Consider the following 25,099-nt stretch of genomic DNA (forward strand, 5'->3'; position numbering starts at 1 on the left):
CTTTGTGACAGCTTGGATGGATCTAAAGACCATTATGTTAAGTGAAATAAGACAAGCAGTGAAAGACAAATACCTCATGATCTTACCTATAAGTGGAACCTAATGAACAAAACAAATAAGCAAGCAAAATATAACCAGATACATTGAAATTAAGAACAATCTGAGAGTAACCAGAGGGGAGGTAGAAGGGGATAATGGGGGGAAAGGGGGGAAGGGTTGTCAAGGAACATGTATAAAGGACACCAAGGCAAAAACAAAGGGAGATAGGATTAAGGGAGAGAAGTGAGGATGGATGGGGTGGAGGGGTAGTGATGAGGGGAAAATGGAGACAATTGTACTTGAACAACAATAAAATAATAATATTGAATGCCAACTACAATTGAAGAATAAACTATTAATAAATATAAACTCGAAAAGTTTTGATGAATAAAAGGAAAGAGGAGATAATACAATTGATACCACAAAAATACAAAGGCTCATAAAAGACCAATATGCACAAGCATGTGCCAACAAATTGAATAACCTGGAAGATATGGATACATTCCTAGAAACATATAACCTACCAAGACTAAATCATGAAGAAAAGGAAAATTTGAACAAACATATTGCAAAGTTATTTAATCAGCAATCAAAAATCTCTCTGCACTGGCTGGTATGGCTCAGTGGATTGACCTCTGGCCTGTGCTGGTCAGGGAACATACCTGGGTTGCAGGCCAATTCCCTAGCTTGGGGCAAGAGGCAAGCAATTGATGTTTCTCTTGCTCATCAATGTTTCTCTCCCTCTCCTTCTCTTCCCTTCCCCTCTCTCTGAAAATAAATTAAAAAAATATTTTTTGAATCTTCCAACAGAGAAAAGCCTAGGAGAGATGGCTTTGCTAGTATATTCTATCCAACACTTAAGAAGTAATGTCAGACTTCTGGCTAAGAAGGAGACATAGGTGAAAATACTGTACCTCCTCGCACAACCAAAGTGAAGGACAACAAAAATTTAGAAACAAAAACACACCCAGAAGAGACAAAAAATTGAACTGTACTGAAGTCTGACAACAATAAACCATTCATCCAGACGGGTAAGAGGTGTGAGTGGGTGACCAGCGGAGAGGGGTCCCAACAAGAAGAGGCAGTGGTTAGCAGAACTGGGTGTGGAAAGGAAATAAGCAAACCTAGTGAGGCCCACAAGGTGGCTGGCAGACCGAGGACACACATCCACGTATGTGTTCAAGCAAAAAGAAGGGCAGTGAGACAGACTACACAACCCATGGCCCCAGTGATGGGGAAATAAAGCCTAAAAGCACCAATTGAAAAAGTGCCAGGAGAGACTCCCAGCGTCAGGTGAGAATTCGTTGGAGAGACCCACAGGGTCCTAGAACATACACAAGCCCACCCACCTGGGAACCAGCATCAGAAGGGCCCAATTTGCTTGTGGGAAGCAGCAGAGGGGACCAAAATCTGAGAGAGCAGAACAAGTGCCATTGTTCTCTCTCTGACCCCACCCCCACATACAGCATCACAACCCAGCCACTGGGTTGCCCTGCCCTGGTGAACACCTAAGGCTCTGCCCCTCGTGCATAACAGGTGCAAACAGACCAAAATATTATGGCTCAAACAAAAGAACAGCTCAAAGCCTCAGAGCCAATACTTCTAAGCGACCAAGAGATAGCCAACCTATAAGATGCACAGTTCAAAGCATTGGTAATCAGGATGCTCACAGAACTGTTGATTTTGGTCTCAGATGAAAAAAATGAAGGCTACAGTAAATGAAATGAAGGAAAATGCACAGGGAAGCAAGAGTGATGGAAAGAAAACTGGGACTCAAATCAAGGGAGTGGACCAGAAGGAAGAAAGAAACAACCAAACAGAAAAGAATGAAGAAACAAGAATTCAAAAAAATGAGGAGAGGCTTAGGAACCTCCAAGACATCTTTAAATGTTCCAACATCTGAATTATAGGGGTACCAGAAGGGGAAGAGGAAGAGCAACAAGGGGGAAACTTATTTGAACAAATAATAAAGGAGAACTTACCCAAGCTGGCAAAGGAAATAGACAAAAGAAGATAAAAAATATGAACAGTGAAAGGAGAGCAAACTCACAGTTATTAACAACCACACCTAAAACAAAAGCAAACTAAGCAGACAGCTAGATCAGGAGTGGAGCCACAGAAATGGAGATCACATGGAGGGGGAGTACAACAGGGGAGTGGGAGGAGGAGAGAGGGGGAGAAGGTACAGAGAATAAGTAGCATAGATGGTGGGGAGAAAATAGACAGGAGGAGGGCAGAATGGTGTGGGAAATGTAGAAGCTAAAGAACTTATGACACATAGACATGAACTAAAGGGGGGAACGTGGGGGAAAGGAGTGTGCAGGGTGGAGGGGAATGAATGGGGGAAATGGGATAACTGTAATGACATAATCAAAAATATATTTTTTAATAAAGAAGTAATATTAATTCTTATTCAAGTCTTCCAAAAAATTGAAAAGGGAAGAACATTCCCAAACTTATTTTATGAGACCAGCATTACCCTGCTACCAAACCCAGACAAGAACACTACAAGGAAGGAGAGTTATAGGCCAATATCCTCAGTGGACATAGATGGAATAATCCTCAACAAATTAGTAGCAAACCAAATTCAACAGCACATTAAAAGATTCATAAACCATGCTCAAGGGAAATTTATCCTTGGGACACAAAGATGATTCATATGTTCAAATCAATACATGTGAATGCCACATTAACAGAATAAAAGATAGAAATTATATGATCATCTCAATAGATGCAGAAAAATAATTTGAAAAAATTCAACATCCTTTCCTGGTAAAAACTCTCAACAAATTAGATATAGAAGGAATGTTCTTCAAAATAATAAAGGCCATATATGAGAAGCCTTCGGCCAACATCATACTCAACAGCAAAAAGTTTCAAGTTTTTCTTATTAGAATAGGAAAAAAACAAGAGTGCCTACTATCATCACTTCTATTCATCTCAGTACTGGAAGTCCTAGCCAGAGCAATTAGGAGAAAAAAAAAATGAAAAAGATCCAGATCAAAAAGAATGAAGTCAAATTGTCTCTATAGATGCCATGATGTTAAATATAGGAAATTCCAAAAACCTGTTAAAATTAATAAACAAATTTAGTAGAGTTGCAGGATACAAAACAAATATTAAAAAATCAGTTGTAATTTTATATACTAACAACAAACTATCTGAAGAGAAATAAGAATCCCATTTACAATAGCATCAAAAACAATAAAATAGGAATAAATGTAACTAAGGTGAAAGACCTATACACTAAAACCATAAAACATGGATGAGAGAAGTTGAAGAAGACACAAATAAATGGAAAGATATCCCACGTTCTTAGATTAAAATATAAATAGTGCTAAAACATCCAAACTATCCAAGGTGATCTATAGATTCAGTATAATCCCTATCACAATTCCAATGACCTTTTTTTCACAGAAATAGGTAAAACGATCCCAAAATTCATACAGAACCACAAAGACCCAAAGCCAAAACAATCATGAGAAAGAAAAACAAGACTGGAGGTATAATATTCTTTATTTCAAACTATATTACAAAGCTATAGAAATCAAAACAGTATATACTGGCATGAAGACTGACACATAAACCAATGGAACGAATAGAAAATTCAGAAACAATGTAAACATATGCATATATGGCCAATTAATCTTTGACAAGGCGCCAAGAGTACAATGTAGGGAAAGGACAGTCTCTTCAATAAGTGGTATTGGTAAAACTGGAGAGCTACATGTGCAAGAATGAAACTGGACTCCTATCTTATATCACAATGTAAAAATTAACTCAAAATGGATTAAAGACTTAAATGTAAAACCGGAAACTGTAAAACTCCTAGAAGAAAACACTAGAGAAAAACTCCTTGGCATTGGTCTTCGCAATAATTTCTTTTTAATATGACACCAAAAGCAAAAGTAACAAAAGCAAACTCAACAACTTGGACTACATCAAACTAAAGACAGCCTTCTACACAGCATGGGAAACCATCAACGAAATGAAAAGACAACCCAGGAAAGGGAAGAAAATATTTACAAATCGTATACCTTATAGGGGGTTAATACCTAGAATATTTTAAAAACACATACAACAGCAAAAAAAAAAGGCAAAAGAAAAATCTGATGACAAAATGGGGAAAGGGCACCCCTACAACCACCATTGACAGTAGCAACCAACAGAATATCAAAAGCAACAACAATCAAAGAAGTCCTAGCCAGATAGAAAGAGAAAACCGGTCAAAAGCCATCTGAAGCCAAGAGATAAAGCTTTATGCCCAAATTCCCCCTGTAGAAAAGATGGATGCATCCTTGTCCATGCCAGTTAATTGCCAGAAGCTTTCACTGTTTACAAATTGCACTGAAAAAAAATGCCAACCTGAATGGTTTAAGTGATCCACAATAATAGATGGTTCATGGATTTTCTTGTTACTGGAATAAGTATTCCAATAGATACTACATAATCCCAGATGCCTGAACCTGTTTTAACCACAGTAGTTGTCAGATGATAGAGAGAAAATATATATCACCTGTTTTAACTTTGATTATCCAAAGAAAATTACAGATATATGAGACCTGAACACTTTAAAAATATTTTAAAGTCCTTATAGAGTTTGAAATGGGAGGGAGGTGGGGAGCAAGGGGCGGGGGAGGCTGGGATGGGAAAAATAGACAAAAAACTGTACTTGAAAAATAACTAAATAAAGTTAATTTTAAAAAAAGTTACTTAACATTAAGCATTTATAAATAAATAAGATAATGCTTAACAACAAAAAAATCTACTGGATAAAACCTATTTAAAAGATTTTTTCAACCTACTGAATAAAAATAGAAAACTTGAGAAAAAAAAGAATTGAGATATCAAATACAGAATCAGATTTTTTATAATTAAGAAAATAGGCAAAGGACCTGAATAAGCAGCTTTCCAAAGAAGATAACAAATGACCAATAGATATATAAAAAGATCTCAACATGACTAATCATCAGAGAAACGCAAATCAAAACCACGAAGAAATGTCAGTTTTACACCTCTTACGATGACTGTTATCAAAAAGTCAGGAGATAACAATTGTTTCAGAGAGTGTGGAGAAAAGGAAACCCTTGTACATTGTTGATGAGAATGTAAATTGATAAGCCATTATGGAAAACAGAATGGAATGGTCCCAAAAAATTAAATATAGAAATACCATATGGTCCAGCAATCCCAACATCTAGGTATACAAGTATATCCAAAGGAAATAAAATCACTACCTTGAGGTGATATCTTTTTAATTATAATTTTAAAATATATTTTATTGATTATGCCATTACAGTTATCCCATTTCCCCCATTCATTCCCCTCCACCCTGCACACTCCTTTCCCCCCACGTTCCCCCCTTTAGCTCATGTCTATGTGTCATAAGTTCTTTAGCTTCTACATTTCCCACACCACTCTGCCCTCCTCCTGTCTATTTTCTCCCCACCATCTATGCTACTTATTCTCTGTACCTTCTCCCCCTCTCTCCTCCTCCCACTCCCCTGTTGTACTCCCCCTCCATGTGATCTCCATTTCTGTGGCTCCACTCCTGATCTAGCTGTCTGCTTAGTTTGCTTTTGTTTTAGGTGTGGTTGTTAATAACTGTGAGTTTGCTCTCCTTTCACTGTTCATATTTTTTATCTTCTTTTTCTTAGATAAGTCCCTTTAACATTTCATATAATAAGGGCTTGGTGATGATGAACTCCTTGAACTTGACCTTATCTGAGAAGCACTTTATCTGCCCTTCCATTCTAAATGAAAGCTTTGCTGGATAGAGCAATCTTGGATGTAGGTCCTTGCATTTCATGACTTGGAATACCTCTTTTTTGACCCTCTGGCCTAGAAGGTCTCTTTTGAGAAACCAGCTGACAGTCTGATGGGAACTCCTGTGTAGGTGACTGTCCCCTTATCTCTTGCTGCTTCTAGGGTTCTGTCCTTCATTTTAATCTTGGGTAATGTAATTATGATGTGCCTTGGTGTGTTCCTCCTTGGGTCCACCTTCTTTGGGACTCTGAGCTTCCTGGACTTCCTGAAAGTCTATTTCCTTTGCCAGCTTGGGTAAGTTCTCCTTTATTATTTGTTCAAATAAGTTTCCCCCTTGTTGCTCTTCCTCTTCCCCTTCTGGTACCCCTATAATTCAGATGTTGGAACATTTAAAGATGTCTTGGAGGCTCCTAAGCCTCTCCTCATTTTTTTGAATTCTTGTTTCTTCATTCTTTTCTGTTTGGTTGTTTCTTTCTTCCTTCTGGTCCACTCCCTTGATTTGAGTCCCAGTTTTCTTTCCATCACTCTTGCTTCCCTGTGCATTTTCCTTCATTTCATTTACTGTAGCCTTCATTTTTTTCATCTAATTTGAGACCAAAATCAACAGTTCTGTGAGCATCCTGATTACCAATGCTTTGAACTGTGCATCTTATAGGTTGGCTATCTCTTGGTCGCTTAGAAGTATTGGCTCTGAGGCTTTGAGCTGTTCTTTTGTTTGAGCCATAATATTTTGGTCTGTTTGCACCTGTTATGCACGAGGGGCAGAGCCTTAGGTGTTCACCAGGGCAGGGCAACCCAGTGGCTGGGTTGTGATGCTGTATGTGGGGGTGGGGTCAGAGAGAGAACAATGGCACTTGTTCTGCTCTCTCAGATTTTGGTCCCCTCTGCTGCTTCCCACAAGCAAATTGGGCCCTTCTGATGCTGGTTCCCAGGTGGGTGGGCTTGTGTATGTTCTAGGACCCTGTGGGTCTCTCCAACGAATTCTCACCTGACGCTGGGAGTCTCTCCTGGCACTTTTTCAATTGGTGCTTTTAGGCTTTATTTCCCCATCACTGGGGCCCTGGGTTGCGCAGGGTTTTTTTTTCTCGCTTCTCCTGGGTTCTCGCTGCTCTTTTTTCCATATTATCTGTGCACAAATATGTGTCCAAAGTCAGACAGCGGCCTTGCGCGTCTCACTGGGTCTGCTTGTTTCCTCCCTGCGCCTGGGGTCTGCTAGCCCCACTGCTGCCTATGCTCTTCAGGTCTGGCAGCCACCGCCTTTTCCTGCCATCACCCCTCTCTGCTGGCCACTGACTTTTCCCCTCTTACTGGTCTGGGTGAATGGTTCATTGTTGGACTTCCATTCAGTTCAATTTTCTGTCTGTTTGGTTGTATTTTTATTTCTAAATTTTTGTTGTCCTTAAATTTGGTTGTACGAAGGGATACAGTATTTCCACCTATACCTCCATCTTGGTTGCTGAAGTGATATCTTTATTTCCTGTTCATTGTACCATTACTCACAATAGTTAACATATGGAAACAAACTAATTGTCTATCGACAGATGAATAGATTAAAAATGTAATATATATACAATGGGATGTTATTCAACCTTAAAAAGAAGGAAATTCTTTTTTTAAATACACTTTATTGATTATACTATTACAGTTGTCCCATTTCCCCCCTTTTATTCCCCTCCAACCTGCACATCCCCTCCCACCCACATTCCCCACCTCCCTTAGTTCAGTGTCCGTGGGTCGTACATATATCTTCTTTGGCTTCTCCATTTCCAATACTATTCTTAACCTCCCCCTGTCTATTCTGTACCTAACATTTATGCTTTTTATTCCCTGTACCTTTTCCCCAGTTCACCCCTCCCCCTCCCCACTGATAACCCTCCATGTGATCTTCATTTCTGTGATTCTGTTCCTGTTCTAGTTGTTTGCTTAGTTCATTTTTCTTTTTGTTTTTGTTTTTTAGGTTTGGTTCTTGATAGTTGTGAGTTTGTTGTCATTTTAGTGTTTATATTTTTTATCTTCTTCTATTTCTTATATAAGTCCCTTTAATATTTCATATAATAAAGGCTTGGTGATGATGAACTCCTTTAACTTGATTTTATCTGGAAAGCACTTTATCTGCCCTCCCATTCTAAATAATAGCTTTGCTGGATAGAGCAATCTTGGGTGTGAGTGCTTGCCTTTCATGACTTGGAATATTTCTTTCCATTCTCTTCTTGCATGCAAATTTTCTTCTGAGAAATCAGCTGATAGCTTTATGGAAACTCCTTTGTAGATAACTGTCTCCTTTTCTCTTGCTGCTCTTAAGATTCTCTCCTTATCTTTAATCTTGGGTAACGTAATTATGATGTGCCTTGGTGTTTTCCTCCTTGAGTCCAACTTCTTTGGGACTCTCTGGGCTTCCTGGACCTCTTAGAAGTTTATTTCCTTTGCCAGATTGGGGAAGTTCTCTATTATTTTTTCAAATACATTTTCAATTTCTTGCTCTATCTCTTCTCCTTCTGGCACCCCTATGATTCAGATGTTGAAATGTTTAAAGTTGTCCTAGAGGTTCCTAAGCCTTTCCTCATTTTTTTTTGAATTCTTGTTTCTTCATTCTGTTCTGGTTCAATGTTTATTTCTTCCTTCTCGTCCAAACCATTGATTTGAGTATGGGTTTCCTTCCCTTAACTGTTGGTTCCCTATATGTTTTCCTTTATTTCACTCTTCATAGCCTTCAGTTTTTCCTCTATTTTGCAACCATACTCAACCAATTCTGTGAGCATCCTAATTACCAGTGTTTTTGAACTCTGCATCTGATAGGTTGGCTATCTCTTCATCACTTATTTGTATTTTTTCTGGAGCTTTAATCTGTTCTTTCATTTGGGTCATTTTTTTTTTTTTTTTTGGTCTCAGCACCTGTTATGTATAAGGGACAGAGCCTGAGGTCTTCACCAGGGTAGGGCAACCCACTTCACTGTGCTGTGGTACTGTATGTCATAGAGGGGTCCAAGAGAAAACAATACCACTTGCTTGGCTGGCTTTCAGTCACTTTCTCTGCTACCTATAAGCAAATTGGGCCCTTCTGGTGCTGATTCCCAGGTGGGTGGGTTTGTGTACATTCTAGGACCCTGTGGGTCTCTCCAATGTAACTCTCCTGTGAGACTGGGAGTTTCTCATGTTGCCTCAACCTCCAGAGGATTTTTCAGTCAGAGGTTTTGAGGCTTTATTTCCCTACACTGGAACCCTGGGTTGTGCAGTCTGTCTCACGCCCCACTTGCTCTTCCCAGTTTATCCACATGCAGATGTGGGGTCATCCACTGTGCCAGCTGCCTCACTCAGTTCACCAGCTGCCACCTTGCTGCGAGTCCTCTCTGCCCCAGATGCCCATCTTGGCCCCTCCTACTGGTCTGGATGAATGTTTCTTCTTTAACTCCTTGTTGTCAGACTTCCATACAGTTCAATTTTCTGCCAGTTCTGGTTGTTTTTTGTTTTCAAATTTGTTGTTTTTCTTTTTTTGGTTGTGTGAGGAGGCACAGTATATCTACCTAAGCCCCCATCTTGGCCAAAAGTAAAAAAGAAAAGAAGGAAATTCTGTCATTTGCAATAACATGGATAAAACTGGAAAGCATTATGCTACGTAAAATAAGCCAGATAGAAAAATACAAACACTGTATGGTATCGCTTATATGAGGAATTTTTTTTTTTAGGTCAAACACATAGATACAGTAGAATGGTGGTTGCCAGGGGCTGTAAGGTGGGGAAAATGAGGAAATGTTGGACAAAGCATACAAATTCTCAGTATGCTTTGACTTCTGAGGATTGAATGTACACCACGGTGACTATAGTTAATAATACTAAAAATTTGCTAAAAAGGTAGATCATAAGCATTCTCACTACACACACATGCACACGCACACAAAAGAAAAAGGTAACTCTGTGAAGTAATGGGGAAGTTAATTATCTTGATTGTGGTAATTATTTCACAATGTACACATGTATCAAATTACCATGTACACTTAAATGATATATATACAATTTTAGTAATCAATTATACCTCAATAAAGCTGGAGGAAAAACAGAAGAAATCTTCATGGCCTTGAATTTGGCAATGATTTCTTAAATATGACACCTAAACCACAGGCAACAAAAGAAAAAACAGATAAACTAGACTTCAAAATGTTTAAATTTTGAGTATCAACAGACCCTATCTAAAAAGTGAGTAAACAAAACATAGAATGAGAGGAAGTGCAGAGAAAAGGAAATCTCAGTGTCCCTGCACTAAAATATGGATTGCTGCCTGTCAACCATCCAGAACACAGACTTAATGATGTTTCAGAATGGCAAAATCAGAGAATACGAACAGCTGCTTGCTTGTGCATTCAGTGTCAAAGACCTATGAACTCAGGACTGGATAGTTCTGCCAAATCCAAACGGAAAAGGACGATCCCTATCTTTTGATAGGGGGAGTGAAAATATCCGCCTGCATAAATAAGCAGCTGTCCAGTCCCAGCCCACACACTCCAGGACCCCCAATTTGCCGCTATTCACCTTACCCATAGCTCTGGCCTCATACTCACCCTCTATAATAGCCATGGCTCAGTCACTGGCTCTAAGCATTTTTGTCCTGATCCTGGCCTTCTGCATCCCCTGGACCCAAGGTATCAAGGAGGAACTTGCCTTAGGATGGGGGAAAGGCACTGGAGAGGTCTGTTTGAGAGCCTATAAGTAGCCCCTGACTCCCTGTGAACCCTACCCTGCAGGCAGTGGTGGAGGGGCACAGGACTGTTGCCTCAAGTACAGCGTAAGGAAGATTCCCACTCAGCTCGTCCGCAGCTACCGGAAGCAGGAGCCAAGCTTGGACTGCCCCATCCCAGCTATTCTGTGAGTGAGTGCAAGGGGGTGGGTGCAGCTCAGTGGATTGGGCATGCTGGGCAAGACTGGGACAGGCTTGTTAATGCCCATTCCCAGGTTCTCACCTCGGAAGCGCTCTCAGCCAGACCTATGTGCAGACCCTAAGGAGGTCTGGGTGCAGCAGCTGATGCAGCATCTGGACAGATCACCAGCCCCACAGAAATCAGTCCAGCGCTGTAAGAAGGACAAGTCTGGAAAGAAGAGAAAGGGCTCCAAAGGCTGTAAGAGGTGAGAAAACTGAAGGGATGGGGGAGGGAAGTAAAGAAGAGCCTCTATAAGTCCTTCAAACCCCTCTTCTCCCCTCCCAGGACTGAACAGACGCAGACCCCCAAAAAGCCATAGCCCTGTGACCAGCCTGGAGCCCAGGAGGCCCTCATCAGCCTCACCAGGGTTTGGAGCCCCAATCCAAGGGGAAAAAAGCAGTCTAGGAGAGAGAGAGAGGACTCAGGGGCCCCAGAGCAGTCCCTCTACCCCCATACTGGCCTTGCCTCACCACTTCTCTTGCTTCAGCTTTCTGTATTTGCAGCCCCACCCGCATAACTGATTTGCCCACACCAGGCCAGACCTAGAGAGGCAGAGGAGGGAGTATGAGAGGAGGCAGCAGGACTGTGCCCTCTCAGGAAAGTCACCAAGGACCCTGGACCTGACCCTGTTCCCTGCAGCACCCCACCTCTTCCTTACAAATATGATTTATACATAACTGAATAAAAAGCTGTTCTGGCCTCCTACCCAAGTATCTGTTCTTGTGTGTTTGTGTCCATGGGAAAGCTGGTACCACTAAGGGGTAGGGTCAAGAGCTCAAGCTGGCAAATTCTATGTTCTAACCTACCCCAAGAATTTCCTCCCCTCTCAAGTGCCCAGACCTATGGACAGTAGAAGGGAAGTTGACAGGTAGGGTAGAAACTTGGCTGCTCCTGGTCTCTGAGAAGTTTCTGCCAATAGAGAGATGGTGGACCCAGGGCACACACACCACCCTTACAATGGCTCTGCAGGCCTCTGAGACCCTGCAGAGATCCATTCCCTAGCTATGTGCAGCATTCTCTCACTCCCAGCAGTACCAGAGACTGCCCCCCACCCCTTTCGTTGGGGCCTACTGAATGCAAACCTCCAAGTACCTTTTGGGGAAGGTCCCCAGGAAGGAGGCTGGAGCCTGGGCCTACCTGTAACAGGAAAACACAAGCCTACTGAAACCTACCCTATGCAGAGGTCCAGCCCTGAGAGCCCTTCAGAGCCTACACTCCCTCCCCAAACACCCCAAAACCCAAGAGGACTTCCTTCTGTCCCAATCAATAAAGTGGGATTCCTGTCCTCTCCACTTTGTTTATTGCAGCTGTGTGCTCTCCATTCGTATCTGGGCTTCCTGACTGCCTCAGCTTCCGGTCGGGAAGGTATCTTCCCCTTCCGTTCTTTTCTCCTCTTTCCCCTGGCTGGGGCCCAGGGCACTTAAATCTCCTGACATCAAAGACCAAGTCTCCTGTTGATACAGGGTGCAGCCAGGGGGCGCCCCCAAAAAAAAGATTTGGAATGGTGTCCAGAATTCAAAGTATATAGGAATATTGGAGAGACATATAAGATGTCCTCACACCTCCCCCCAGGGGGAAGAAACGAATGGAGCCAGGCCATTGAGAACTGTTTTGCATAGCAATAGTTTTGCAGCTAACCTCTGGAATGATTATTTAACATATCTATAACCTTTAACTGGTTTCATAGATATGTTAAATAGCAGTGGCCAAGTTTGGAGCGGGGGAGAAGGGAGTACTGGGACTCAAGATGGAACTAGCGGGCTGCGCTCCTGAGTAAGAAGGGCCTGTGTGGGAGCTTGGAAAAGATGGGCTCCAGGACATGAGGCAAGAACTGCCTAGATGAAAGGGAAAACCATGCAGCTTTGCCAGAATGGAGATCCCTGCAGCCAGGTGAAGAAGAAAGCCACATGCTTTTAGTGGAGTGCGGACTCCTGCAGCTTTGGTAGAAGAGGCCCATGCGGCTTTGGGGTGCCCCCTTTGGCCTCGGGGCCTGAAAAGCAAGAGTGACTTTGACTGGAACTAGGTACAAAGAACTCTTGCCAGTAGACCATGAGAGGGTACCACAGTACTTTGGATTAACCAGAGAGAGATCCTGCCTGCAAGGTGACACAGCTGACAGTGCCAGCGGCCTGCAACACAGACATGTGCTCTTTTCCTGATTTACGGTACCCGGAGTTGGGACAGTGGGAGAAGGGAGCGCTGTGTGGGTGTAGGTGTATACCCTAAAGGACTTTGCTATTTTAGTGGAGGCATTAGGCCTGAATAGCATTAAATAAACATTTTGTTTCCTTTTCACAAATCTCTGGCATTGAGAGATGTCTTTCCAATTGGCGGCGGACAGAAGAGCCCAGTAGATATTAGTATTTTGGTTTTTTGGGAGGGGCCCCTGTTGTATAGCAGTTTTGGGCATCCCTAGGTGGGCCAAATATTGTATTGCCCCTCCCTCGGACCTCTTGTTGTTCTGTAACACTGTGGCAGGTATTTGGAAGCCCAGAACTCAGTAAATCAGGCTCCTCTCCTCTCCAAGAAGATGTGTGCCTGGCTCTCTTCCTCCTTTCCTGCCCAGAGGAGAGATTCTCCTATACCCACTTCACCGTTAGGTAGGGAGAGGGAGAACCATCAGATAGGGCCAGGCCCTGTGGGAAAGAAGGAAACAGACCCTGAGATGGCGGCCAGAGGCTGGAGGTGGCTGCCCCACCACCTTTTCCTTCCCCAGGAGACTGAGCATGCCACAGCACTCACCACTTATGAAGTCTTTAAAGTGTTTGTTGTCTGCTCCTCCTGAGGCTGGTGAAGACAGGGGTTCCTCCACACCTATCCTCATGCAGCAGGTGTGATCTTAGTCTACAAACAGATGGGCAAAAATTTAAAAATGTTCTTTCAATGAACTTGATTCCTACTCCAGACCCCTGCACCAGAGTGCTGACGAGAAATTCAACATCAGACACTGCTGGGATCCCATCTGCCAAGGGCTATGCAAATGTCATAGAAACACCAAGGCAAAAGGGAGCCTTCTCACATGCCCCCTACCCATCCTATCACTGAACATCAATCTCACCAGTAAATGCCATGGCCCCTGTGATTGCAGCTGGTAAGACTCTCCAGGTTCTGGACTCTCAAACACTTAGCTCCTTTTTCTTTCTGAGGCATGAAAATTCAGTTATGAAAACCCCTGGACTCAGAACTGGTTTCCCCAGATACACCCCAGAGCCGTCTACTCAGGCCCCGCAACTTGTTTCATCACAGCCAAGGACTAGAGCCCATTGCCCATGGTGACTGGACCTACATACCAATTCCCTCCACTGTCTTAAAAATCTCTCTCCAAAACCCTCCTTGTCCCCAGCCCCCTCAGGGCCTGACCTCTTTCCAGATTTGCTTTCACCTTTTAAGGCAGAAAGGCTGCTGACATCGGGATGCCTCTGCTGTCAGCCCTGTCAAAACCCCTGCTTGTTCTAAATCGGGGCTGTTCAATCTTTTGGCATCTCTGGGCCACACTGGAAGAAGAGTTGTCTTGGCCCACACATTGACACTAACCAACACACGCTAACAAAAACAAACACTAACGAAAACAAAAATATCTCATAACGTTTTAAGTTAATTTATGATTTTGTGTTGGGCTGCATTCATGGCCACCCTGGGCCACATGCGACCTGTAGGCTGCGGGTTGCACACCCCTGCTCTAAATAGAAAAGAAAAAGATAAGCAGAACAAACAAAACTTGTATTTCAGTAAATTATCCTGCTACACTTGCATGTCTGGTATTTGCCTCAAGCCCTGGCCTGCCTGGGTAAGCATGCAGTGTTTTTACTCCATCAGAGAATAAATAGTCCCTCTCCTTGTCTGCCTTCATCTTTGACAATGTTGTCCTGTTCTTTCTTTCTTCTTTCTGTAAGATGTGTGATTTTTAAAAAATCAAATAATACATACTCATAGTTTAAAAATACCAAAAGGCTTATTTTGCCCTGGCTGGTGTGGCTCAGTGGATTGAGCGCCAGCCTGCAAACCAAAGGGTCACAGGTGTGATTCCCAGTCAGGGCGCATGCCTGGGTTGCAGGCCAGATAAGGTCCCCCAGTAGGGGGTGCACAAGAGACAACCACACATTGATGTTTCTTTTTCTCCCTCCCTTCCCCTCTGTCTAAAATAAACAAATGAAACTTCTTTTTTCAAGTCTTATTCTGAATAGTATCCATTTACTGCAACTTTTAACACTTAAGCTACTTCTTCAAGGAGTTAGTGCCGTTTCTAAGTGTTTTGTTCATACTTCTGTTTCTCTTTTTTTAATATTTTAATTTGTTGATTTTAGAGAGAGAGAGAGAGAGAAACATTGATTTGTTGTTCCATTTTTTTATGGATCCATTGGTTGATCCTTGTAAGTGCCCTAATCAGAGAACCCACAACCTTGGCCTATGTGGAAACACTCTAGACAACTGAGCTACTAGACAGGGCTCATACCTCTGTTTCTTGATTTGTCTACTTTAAATATTACCAACCGATTGCATAGCATTAAAAAAAAATGGAGACTTAGCTCTTTTACCAACTCTCCTCTCCTGTCAGTCTGTCCTCTAAATATAGTTATACAACTATATTTGGATCATGATCAGAACTTACATTATTATGACCATGCAAATGTTGTTCACTGCAAAACAAAGTTGTGTACTACACTTACTTTCCTTTGTCACTCAGCTTTTTGTTTTTCTGAAAAGTTGTAACTGTTCTTCCCCTTTTAAAAAAATAAAAACTCGCCCTGGCTGGTGTAGCTCAGTGGATTGAGCTCGGACCTGGGAACCAAGCAACCACAGTTCGATTCCCAGTCAGGGCACATGCCTGCGTTGCAGGCTAGTTCCCAGCAGGGGACACATGGGAGGCAACCATACATTGATATTTCTCTCCCTCTCTCCTTCCCTTCCCCTCTAAAGATAAATAAAATATTTAAAAAATAAAAATAAAAAAATAATAAAAACTCTATTTACCATTATCAAAGCCTCAAAAATTTTCAAAGGTTTTATTATATTAGGATTAAAGACTTAATGTTTAAAATACATGCAATAAAAGAAAATACAGGTGTGTGTATATAGCCTTTGAGGTAGAAAAGAACTTCTGAAACAAGACATAAAACCATAAAACATAAATCATAAGGGAAAAGATTAACACCATTAAATTCAAAGACAAGTAGGAGTTCAGGGTAAATATGGCAAATTAAACACATACATTTATATTCGCTCCCCCCTGAGCTCCAGTTAAAACTACAGTAGTTGTTCTGATGTGTGTTCGTGTGTATAGACATAAAACCCACAAGGACCTAAATGCGAAACGAGATAAAGCTAATTTTTCAGAATATTGCTGCTTAGACAAGTAAATATTTAAGAAAAAATAGGTGTAAAGGAAAGCACAAAATAAAATTACAAATTTGGAAGACTTCCAATGTCTTGCTCATCCATACAGTAAAAAACATTTTACTATATACCAAGATAGGAGTGTTCAACAAGGAACACAATTATGGCTTCTGCTAGAAATATAAAGACAAAAAAAAGAAAAAATTCTAAGGATTAACCATCCACAAATTTACAAAATCTTCATCCCCCAAACATAAAAATGCATTGTAATCCCTGAATCCTGAGTTTTCCTTTAACACTGAAGCATTTCATTGCTTTAAAACTAAGTCATCACTATCTTCTAAAAATAAGTTACCCTGAGGGCCATCTACAGCCCTTTAGTCTTTTAGTCTTGAAATGATTTTACCAGTATCTCTTCCATGAAATAACACATATACACTTATGAAAGGGAGGGCCAGCTCCTTCTTATCAGTATGCCCCAGAATCTGAAGACTCCTGCTTCTCCTGGCTCACTCCTTCCTCTCAAATTCTTTCAAGTTTAAAGGCCTCTTTGAGATAAATGTAAAGAATGAGTCAGGCTATGATCTCCCAGAATTACAGATCATAGAAACATCTTAACCTGAGTCCTATGAACCTGAAACTAATTCTAAAGTAAGCAACCAGATGTCTTAACATTTTGGCCACCCTACCTCACCCCTATGATATTTGTGCCACACTTTGGCTAGCCACTATTTCATTCTTTACTCATCAGTTCAGCCCTTTAGAGGGACATGATCACCAAGGATAGTTAGGTATTTTCCTTTAAAAAAGTAAAAATGGGTACAGTACAGGACTTCCAGAACACCACCACCGACACACTCGGCATCTTCTACCTTGTTTTATGACACAGGAAGGTCAGAGGGATATAGTCTATACTTGTTATTTATGAAAGTGAGGCAGGAGATAGGAAGGAAACTCCGGAGATGCCCCAGGGCTATGATAAAGGATGTCCACACAGGACAAAGACCCTTTCTGGAAGGCGTCTGGAAGGGCGTTCCCACTTTCTAGAAAGGCACTTAATCATGGTGACTCATGATTGCTTCTGCACAGAAGATTCCACATGACCCCTGCTTCATTATAATAGCATTATAATAAATCAACATTGTGTGACCCCATTCTCAGATGGCCAATCAAGAAAAATCATGGGAGACCACATGCACAATAGCTTTAAGGTAATGCAACTACTTGTACATGCACGATAAAAGCCCGCCAAAACTAGTCAGAAAATATCCGCCCTATAAGAATAGAATTCCTCCAGCTCCGGAGGTCAATCTCTCTGCCTAGAGTGGGCCTGCTCCCATGTTCTGTGGAGTGTACTATCGCTTAATAAATCTGCTCTCGCTTTCTGCTATAAACTCTGTGTGTTCAGTTCAATTCTTTGTCCATGATCACCAAGAATCTGGTTACTTGTGCCCACTTTGACAAAAGCTCACATTAATTTGTTTCCTAGCCTTAATCATGTGCCTATGAAATATGTCTTCAGCTTCAGCTGACCTCTTTTGTGAAGTTCTTTTTCTTTTCCAAACATCCAGGTTTTGTTTCTTCTTGTATTTTGGGACAAAGGGATGCTGTTTTGTTAAAAATTATCAGTGCTTCTGTCCTTTAGCCTCAGTCTTGACCAACGAATTACCATTTTTGTGGATGCTGAAATTGCCCGCTTTCTTCTTCTGACACCTGTATTTACAATTCTTCTAGTACAGTCTGCCCTAGAATTCCCCTACACAGACTATGTCGTCTATGTCAAAAACCTGAAAGCTTCATTTTGAAGACACTCACTTCTCAGATGGTGGCAAACCAAAACACCTATGGGAAACCCTGCTGCCATGTTCTTGAAGGCTTTTTCTTTAGAGCCATGGATTGTGCTAATAATAAATTTTAATCCAATATTAAGAGAATAACCGAACTCCTTTCCTGATCACCTGACCAGCCAGTGCCAAGTTAGGTTCAGAATACACGCACCCCCACTCCACACGATGTGACAAGCTCCACTTGCCTGAAATCCTCATTACCCTGCTCCACCACCAGGAGGCAGCATTGTCGCTGCAGTCTTCTGTGGACTAAGCAAACAGCATGTTTGTGGGTTGAATTTTCTGTTAAGTCCTTCATCTTTCTGATATCAGTTTTTTGTTTATGGTTGTCTCCATTTTATTTCTTTATACTTTTGTAGGATTTTATTTTTATGTTTTCCTTTCAAATGTGTCCCATGCTAGACCACAGGTCTAGCATTTTCCTGTGTCCACTGATGAGCAGGACAAACTCTTTTTCGGCCTCTGGCCACTTTGTCCTCCTGTGCTGAGAGTCACCCAAGCACAGTCAGGCTCTCAATAAACCTCGGTTGAATAAAGAAAGCTTTTCTTAGAGTTAACACTGTACTTAAGTGCTTTTGGGCAACAGTTGGGTGTGGGTTATTTATGCTGCAAAGGAAGTGCTGGAGGCGATGTGAACTTCCTTTAGTCTTTAAAGCAAACATTAATGCATGTCTCCAATGTTAGGCACCTTGGACTCGGGGTAACCTGGTAATACTGAGGATGGGGAGGTAAATATTCACGCCACCCCACGAAGCTCTGCTTACTGCTTACCCAGCTCAGAGGACTAAGTGGCAGGGATTTGGCTGCAGGGCAGCTGAACTAAGCCTGAGGAAACAGCCTCCAGGGGATGCGGTCTCAGGCACAGGTAGAGTCTTCACTCCCCACGTGGGGCTGAACCCTCGGCCTTGGTACCCGAAGAGGGGAGACCAGGGACTTTGGGCCAGTGTGCTTCCCAGCCTCTGTGAGTAGTCTGCAGGTTCAGGGACACACCTAGTTCCTACTGGAGCAGGTCCACACCCTGTCCACAGAGCGTCCACTTCCCCACACACACCACTGGGCCTGAGCAGCGCCCTTCTTCAGGGCCTCCCTTCATAGGCTGGACTCTGCGGGCCTAGGTTTCCTTCCATGTCTTTAGAACGTTGATGAGAAAAAAAGAAGTCAGCTCCTGCTGGGCCTCCAGCTCCACACTGTCTCTGTGGAATTTGCACAGTCTCCCCATGTCTGCGTGGGTTTTTTCAGGGTAATAGGGTTTCTACTTCCCATATCCCAACGACAAGCAGGTGAGGTGAACTGGCTTGTCTGAACTGCCTCAGTGTCAGTGAATATGGCTGTGAGTGCACTGCATCCAGGATGGGTTCCCGCCTTGCACCCTGAGCTGCCAGAGAAGTTCTGGACCGCTGCCACCCTGAATTGGAATAAGCAGGTTGGAAAATCATTATCTTCCTTGTTTTTATTATCCTTTCTTAAATATATATATGGCTCACATTTATTTCAGTGTTTAATATTAGAAGTGTTTGGGGGGTCTTTGTTTAGAAGTTCGGTGGTGTTTTTGCGACTAGAATATGCCCTGGGAACTTAACTCTTGTTAAATCTCAATTAGCCTATGGTAAAAATTGGTTTCATTATACATTGTTCCACTTAGATTAGTTTCCAAGAACCTGTGGGCAATGTTACATTAAGACTTACTGTACATGTCACACACATGCACACATACAAAAACACACACAGCAGTGATGGGCATACCATCAGGCACAGCCCCATGGACACAATTCAGGATGCAGACACAGGACCCACACACTAGGCATCTAGTCTAGGTCCCCTCCCCACAATCATTCACTTCCCTGGACCCCCAACACCACCATGGACTGGGTTGAGTTCCAGGCCCAGCAGCTCCCTCTCCTTCTTCCCTCCACAAGATCTCCAGGGCACTTGAACTTAGGCTGGCTCCTGAAGGAGGGTGGGAAGAGATTTGTTCAAGGCTCATACTGAACCAAGACCACCACAGAGGCCACTTGGCTGGTAAGAAGGTAAACTAGGGGACATATGTAGCACACTGAGGGCTTTGTATATGTGGCCAGAAACTGCTTCAAACCTACTTTCTTAGTCTTCAACCCTCCCACCACCATTATACTGTTTAAACCAATGGCTAGGGAATGGGTGCCTTAAACCACCCACCCATGAGACCTGTGTCACTTCTCTTTTTGCCATGGGAGTGGGTACCATCAAAACACCCCGATGGACAGACTTCTGGTCAAGATGGTGTTATAGGTAAACACAACTCGCCCCCTCACACAACCATATCAGAATTAAACTAAATTATAGAACAACCATCACTCAGAACAGGCAGAAATCAAGTTGAATGGGAGTCTGACAACTACAGAATTAAAGAAACCACATCAATCCAGACTGGTAGGAGGGAAGGAAGCTCAGAACAGCCTGGTTTCACATACACATGTGGTGGATAAAAATTTTGGAGGGATACCTCAGGAGCGAGGAATCCCAGCCCCCAGCAGGCCTCCCAGCTCAGAGTACCAGTGGCAGGAAGATAAGTCACCATAACTTCCGGCTGCAAAAACTAGCAGGGATGGAATCTGTGGTGTAAACTGCTATTGTCTTAAGCAATTGTTCTTAAAGAACTCGCACATGAACTCACTCAGTCTCACTCCGAGCTCCAGAACTCAGGAAGCAGCTTGAAAGGCACCAGTGGCACACAGGGGGGAACTGAAGTGTCTGGCATCAAGGCAAGAGCTAAGAGACAGCATTCTCCCAAACAGAAAGACAGGGAGAACCACAGAACCAGCGGGCAGGTGCCGTATCTGAGGCTCCATTAACCTGACTAACACTGTTTGCCCCACCCTGCAGATACACTGAGGCTCTGTCCCACCCAATTTATAGCTGTTAACAGTAGCTTTTCCCTATGAATGGCTGGTCTCGGCTCATGCTTCACAACTTCCTAAATCTTCTCAAACAAGCAAAAGCTGGCCTCAATGACCACCCCCCACCCCCACCCCCCCCTCCAGTACTTCTTACTAAATGGCCCCAGGCACAGCACTAGCAGCAGCCAGCCTAGATCTACAGCTTGGCTCCACCTGGGACTCTCCAAGCCCGCAACAAGTAGCAGCCATCTCAGATTTCTCTATAGCTCAGGTAGGGTTGGCCCAAGGCAAAGTACAGGTGAAGGCTGTTAAAGGAATTTGTTTAAGAAAAGATCAAAACTATGAACAATAAAATTTGCAATAAATAAACAAAGCAAATAGGGAAAACAGAGACAGAATCATGGATAGGAGAGGGTTTCAATGCTTGCCAGAAGGGGGGGCATGTAGGGAATAGATGAAGAGGTGAGGAGATTAAGAAGTACAAGTAGGTAGTTACAGAATAGCCATGGGGATGTAAACTACAGGAAATGGAGTAGCCAAAGAATTTATACACATGACCCATGGACATGAATGATGGTATGGGGATTGCCAGAGAGAGTGGGAGGTGCTGGGTGGACAGGGGCAAAAGAGGAAAAATTGGGACAACTATAATAGCATAATCAATAAAATATAATAATTTTTTAAAGATTATAAAAACACCCTAATGGCCCCCTTCTTCCCTGATTCATTTTCATCTTTCTGATCTGTCAATGTTGGGGCACTGCAGGACTTGGAACTTGGACCTCTTCTATCTATATTCACTCCCTTGGAGATATCATTTACTTATGACTTTTAAATACCATCCAAATTTATATCTTCAGTTAGAATCTCTCTCCAGAACTCTAGACTCTCTTTAACATCTCCACTTGTACTTCCAAAATGGAGTTTCATCTTAAAAAAACAAAATGAAGCTCCTGACCTTCCTACAACCCACTCCTTTGCAGTCACTCACATCTTGATAACTATAACTCCATCCATCCCATTGCCCAAGTCAAAAACGTTGCCATATTCTTGCCTCATCTTTCTTTCACATTTCATGCTGAATCCCTTAGCAAAGCCCATTGGCTCTATCTTCAAAATATTTCCAAAACCTGACCACTTCTCACCAACTCTCTGCAACCTCATACCCTCTCTGAATTGTTGTCCCAGACCTGGTCTTCAGGTATCCATCCTTACACCACTTTGGTCTATTCTCCACCTGACAGCCAGAGGAAGCCTTTGAAGCATGTCAGATCGTGTTACAACTTGGTTCAAAACATGTTCCCCATCTCACTTAGAGTAAAACAGAAAGCCTACAAAACTCTACACTATCTGGCACCTATTATTATCTGATAACATTGGTCTCCTTTCTATTCCTCAGACACACCTCGCCTCAAGACCTTTACACTCACTGCTTTCTCTACCTAGATTTAGAGAACTTCTTCCCCAGATCTCCGCATGGCTCCTTCTTCAGATCCCCTCTCTGCTCAAACATCTAAAAAGTCTTCCCTGACCACCCTTCCAATATTCCCCATCCCTTTAGCCTTTTTAATTTTTCTAATAGCACTTACTGTCATCTGACATACTGTACATTTTTCTTGTTTGCTTATTACCCGGATCTCATTTGAGTAAAACATCTGCAAAAACAGAAATGTCTGTCGTCTTCTCTTTTTAACTGCTGTGTCCCAGTGCCAAAAACAGTGTCTGGAACACAGAAGGGCCTAAATAAATATTTATTAAATCAATGTGGTACAAATTCCTTTTTTATTATTTTGTTATTTCCATTCTCTCACTGTGTTTTGACATTTCTCAGGATCTTTCAAAACAAGTTTCCCGGGAAAATAGTACTAAATTTTAATTGAAACCTCTCCGGTTCTGCGCTATATTCTTTTTTTTTAATCCTCACCCAAGAACATTCTCTCACTGTTTTAGAGAGAGAGAAGAAGAAGGGGGAGAAAGAGAGACATCAGTGTGGGAGAGAAGCATCAACTGGTTGCCTCTGATTCACATCAAGACTGGGGAAGGAACCTGCAACCTAGGTATGTGTCCTGACCAGGAATTGAACTTGCAACCCTTCAGTTATGGGTCAACACTCCAATCAAGTGAGCCACACTAGCCAGTGCTTACACTATATTCTTGTATTATTCAGGATCTTAGTGGGAAACAGAGGACATGCTCAAAAAGGTTTAATGGAAATTAATTTAGAGAAGGGGCCATTCAAAGAAGCGAGGACAGGTTTTGTTGTAGGCAGCCACTGTACATGATTAATATAGAAACACACCTCAAGCCCTGGCTGGTGTAGCTCAGTGGATAGAGCACAGGCCTGCAAATCAAAGGATCGCAGTTCGATTCCCAGTCAGGGCACAAGCCTGGGTTGTAGGCTGCTTCCCTGCAGGCCAGTTTCCAGCAGGGGATGCACGAAAGGCAACCATACATTGATGTTTCTCTCCCTCTCTCTCTCCTTCCCCTCTAAAGATAAATAAATAAATAAATAAAATCTTTTTTTTAAAGGTATTGGTTAAATGTGTTATTTCTATAATATGCATAAATTAGCTAACATCTTTTTTAAAAAAAAAGAAAGAAAGAAACACACCTCAGGCTCTCTCCTTTCTGACAAAGTGTTCATTAAATATACTGCCTGAAATTCTTCCCACTGAGAAGACTTCCCTTCGCTGGCTTTCAGGGCCGTGCCTCAATGTAAGCAACTTCTGACTGATGCCAGCATACCTTAATGACCCATCTGAAAATCACGACCATGCTTTTCTCCCTCTGTTAACTATATAAAACTTCTCCATGAAGTCATAAGTATGATCAAAAGAAGAAGATAACAATACAAGTAAGAAGCTGAGCCACTGGTTCACACTTTTACTCCTGCCTTCTAAAACTCCAAAGGCCTATCTCATGTGCACAATGCCCATTTAATAACAGATGCTCCTCTGCCCATCCAGCTATAAGATTTGCTATAGAGAACACTTTTAGTTGCATTGTTGCTGGGTGATCACTAGTCTGAGTTTTAGACCAGTGCCCCATGGAAAATCAGGAGCTGTTTTTCAAGTCGGAAACAATCATTAGTAGAACAGTTGTAGCCTTACCCCAACACCCTAAGGGACTTTGCTATAATTCTCCTATTGGGACTCCTGCAACAAGCACCCTTCTCTGCCACAGACAATCTGAAATTCACTGGACTTACAATGCATAAGGTTCAAGCAGCAGGAAAACTTTTCCTGGAGCCTAGACCTGCTCAAAACAATCAACTTTATGCCATATCCAGTAAATATTTTGCAGCAATAATCCTAAATATGGTATATGTTGATTCTAAAATCCCTGTGCCTCCTTCTTCACAGTGAAGGTACGACATGCCGCCGCCCACTGTTCTTCAGCTCCTTCCTACATCTAGTAGCCTAGAAATTTTACCCATGTGGCAGGATCCTCAATTTTTGTAGGATTTCTTTCTCTCCCTCTGGCATACATGGGTCTGCCTGAGGCATTTAGGGTTATTGTTATTTCATGCATCAGTAAGCATAATGTCCTCAGTTTAAAGGACCAGTTTGATATTCTGTGAAATATTAAGATTATGTTATGATACTCAGAGCAGGAAAGTTGCTATATCCCTAAGGTAAAACAGTGAAGGTGTACTGCTGTCATTCCAGTTGTGAAGGAACTGATATTGGTGGCCTTTAATTGATGGTATGGAAAGAAGGCACATGCCAGGTTGGTTCTCATGCACTATAACAAGGGCTGCAGCATTTTTTAAGTCTTTGAAGGTGCTCTAATCCATGCAACTTTTCTAGCAATGCAGCGCTGCTTTAAATTTAGTATTATAGGCAGAAACGTGGTGGGGCAAGCACTGTTCAAAGGACTTCCACTTGGCCTTTTCTACCATAATTTCCCTCACCCAGTGGTCAAGGAACCAGTGTGGAGATGTTGTTAATTATGAGATACACCCATTCCCACATGCGTTCTGAAACTAGAGAAATAACCACTGGATATTATAGACTCACTTTGAGATGGATCAGGACCAAGATCCTTCTATCACTCGACTTCTATGAACCCTCCTTCTGACTGGTAGACCACAGTGGGGTTTGGGATACCCAAGACTATTATTTTCACAATACAGTATTCAATAATTCCCCCTCCAAAATTCTCTGTTCCTCATTCATATTCACCCTGGCAAATGGCTACAGATCTCTCTAGGGAAGGCCTTGGCCAGTGATTCTCAAAGTTAAGCATATGTCAGAATTATCAGGACGATTTCCGGGCCAATACCAGAGTTTCCGATTCAGTAGAGTTGGAGCAGAGCCCAAGAATT

The 25,099-nt window shown here is 42.4% G+C and overlaps 2 protein-coding genes across 5 annotated transcripts in view; one reads left to right on the forward strand and one right to left on the reverse strand.

The window, feature by feature from the left end:
- Positions 1–25,099, reverse strand: part of PHF24 (PHD finger protein 24) — a 205,117-nt gene that overhangs the window by 154,739 nt on the left and 25,279 nt on the right. For 3 of the 4 annotated variants that reach the window (XM_053656464.1, XM_053656468.1, XM_053656463.1), the window contains exon 2: positions 13,458–13,559. The gene's annotated coding sequence lies outside the window, so the exon portion shown is untranslated. Of the gene's footprint in view, positions 1–13,457; positions 13,560–13,773; positions 13,932–25,099 lie in introns of those variants that run through there. The other variant, XM_053656465.1, reaches the window with a different exon arrangement.
- CCL21 (C-C motif chemokine ligand 21) lies at positions 10,280–11,420 on the forward strand. The gene is made up of 4 exons (XM_037151636.2): positions 10,280–10,439; positions 10,542–10,662; positions 10,750–10,920; positions 11,001–11,420. Exons 1-4 carry the CDS (start codon positions 10,373–10,375, stop codon positions 11,032–11,034), a joined length of 393 nt encoding a protein of 130 aa, XP_037007531.2. The 5' UTR covers positions 10,280–10,372; the 3' UTR covers positions 11,035–11,420.

The sequence above is a fragment of the Artibeus jamaicensis genome, unplaced genomic scaffold (genome assembly GCF_021234435.1).
Source record: "Artibeus jamaicensis isolate MK-2021 breed Jamaican fruit bat unplaced genomic scaffold, CSHL_Jam_final scaffold_1964, whole genome shotgun sequence".
Classification (NCBI taxonomy): Eukaryota; Metazoa; Chordata; class Mammalia; order Chiroptera; family Phyllostomidae; genus Artibeus; species Artibeus jamaicensis.

What these genes read in the sequence shown, in the direction of transcription:
- CCL21 (XM_037151636.2), top strand. Translation starts at nt 10,373, where the DNA reads ATGGCTCAGTCACTGGCTCTAAGCATTTTTGTCCTGATCCTGGCCTTC. An exon ending in CTGCATCCCCTGGACCCAAG is followed by an intron (nt 10,440 to 10,541) that starts GTATCAAGGAGG and finishes CCTACCCTGCAG; the next exon opens with GCAGTGGTGGAGGGGCACAG. An exon ending in GGCTCCAAAGGCTGTAAGAG is followed by an intron (nt 10,921 to 11,000) that starts GTGAGAAAACTG and finishes CTCCCCTCCCAG; the next exon opens with GACTGAACAGACGCAGACCC.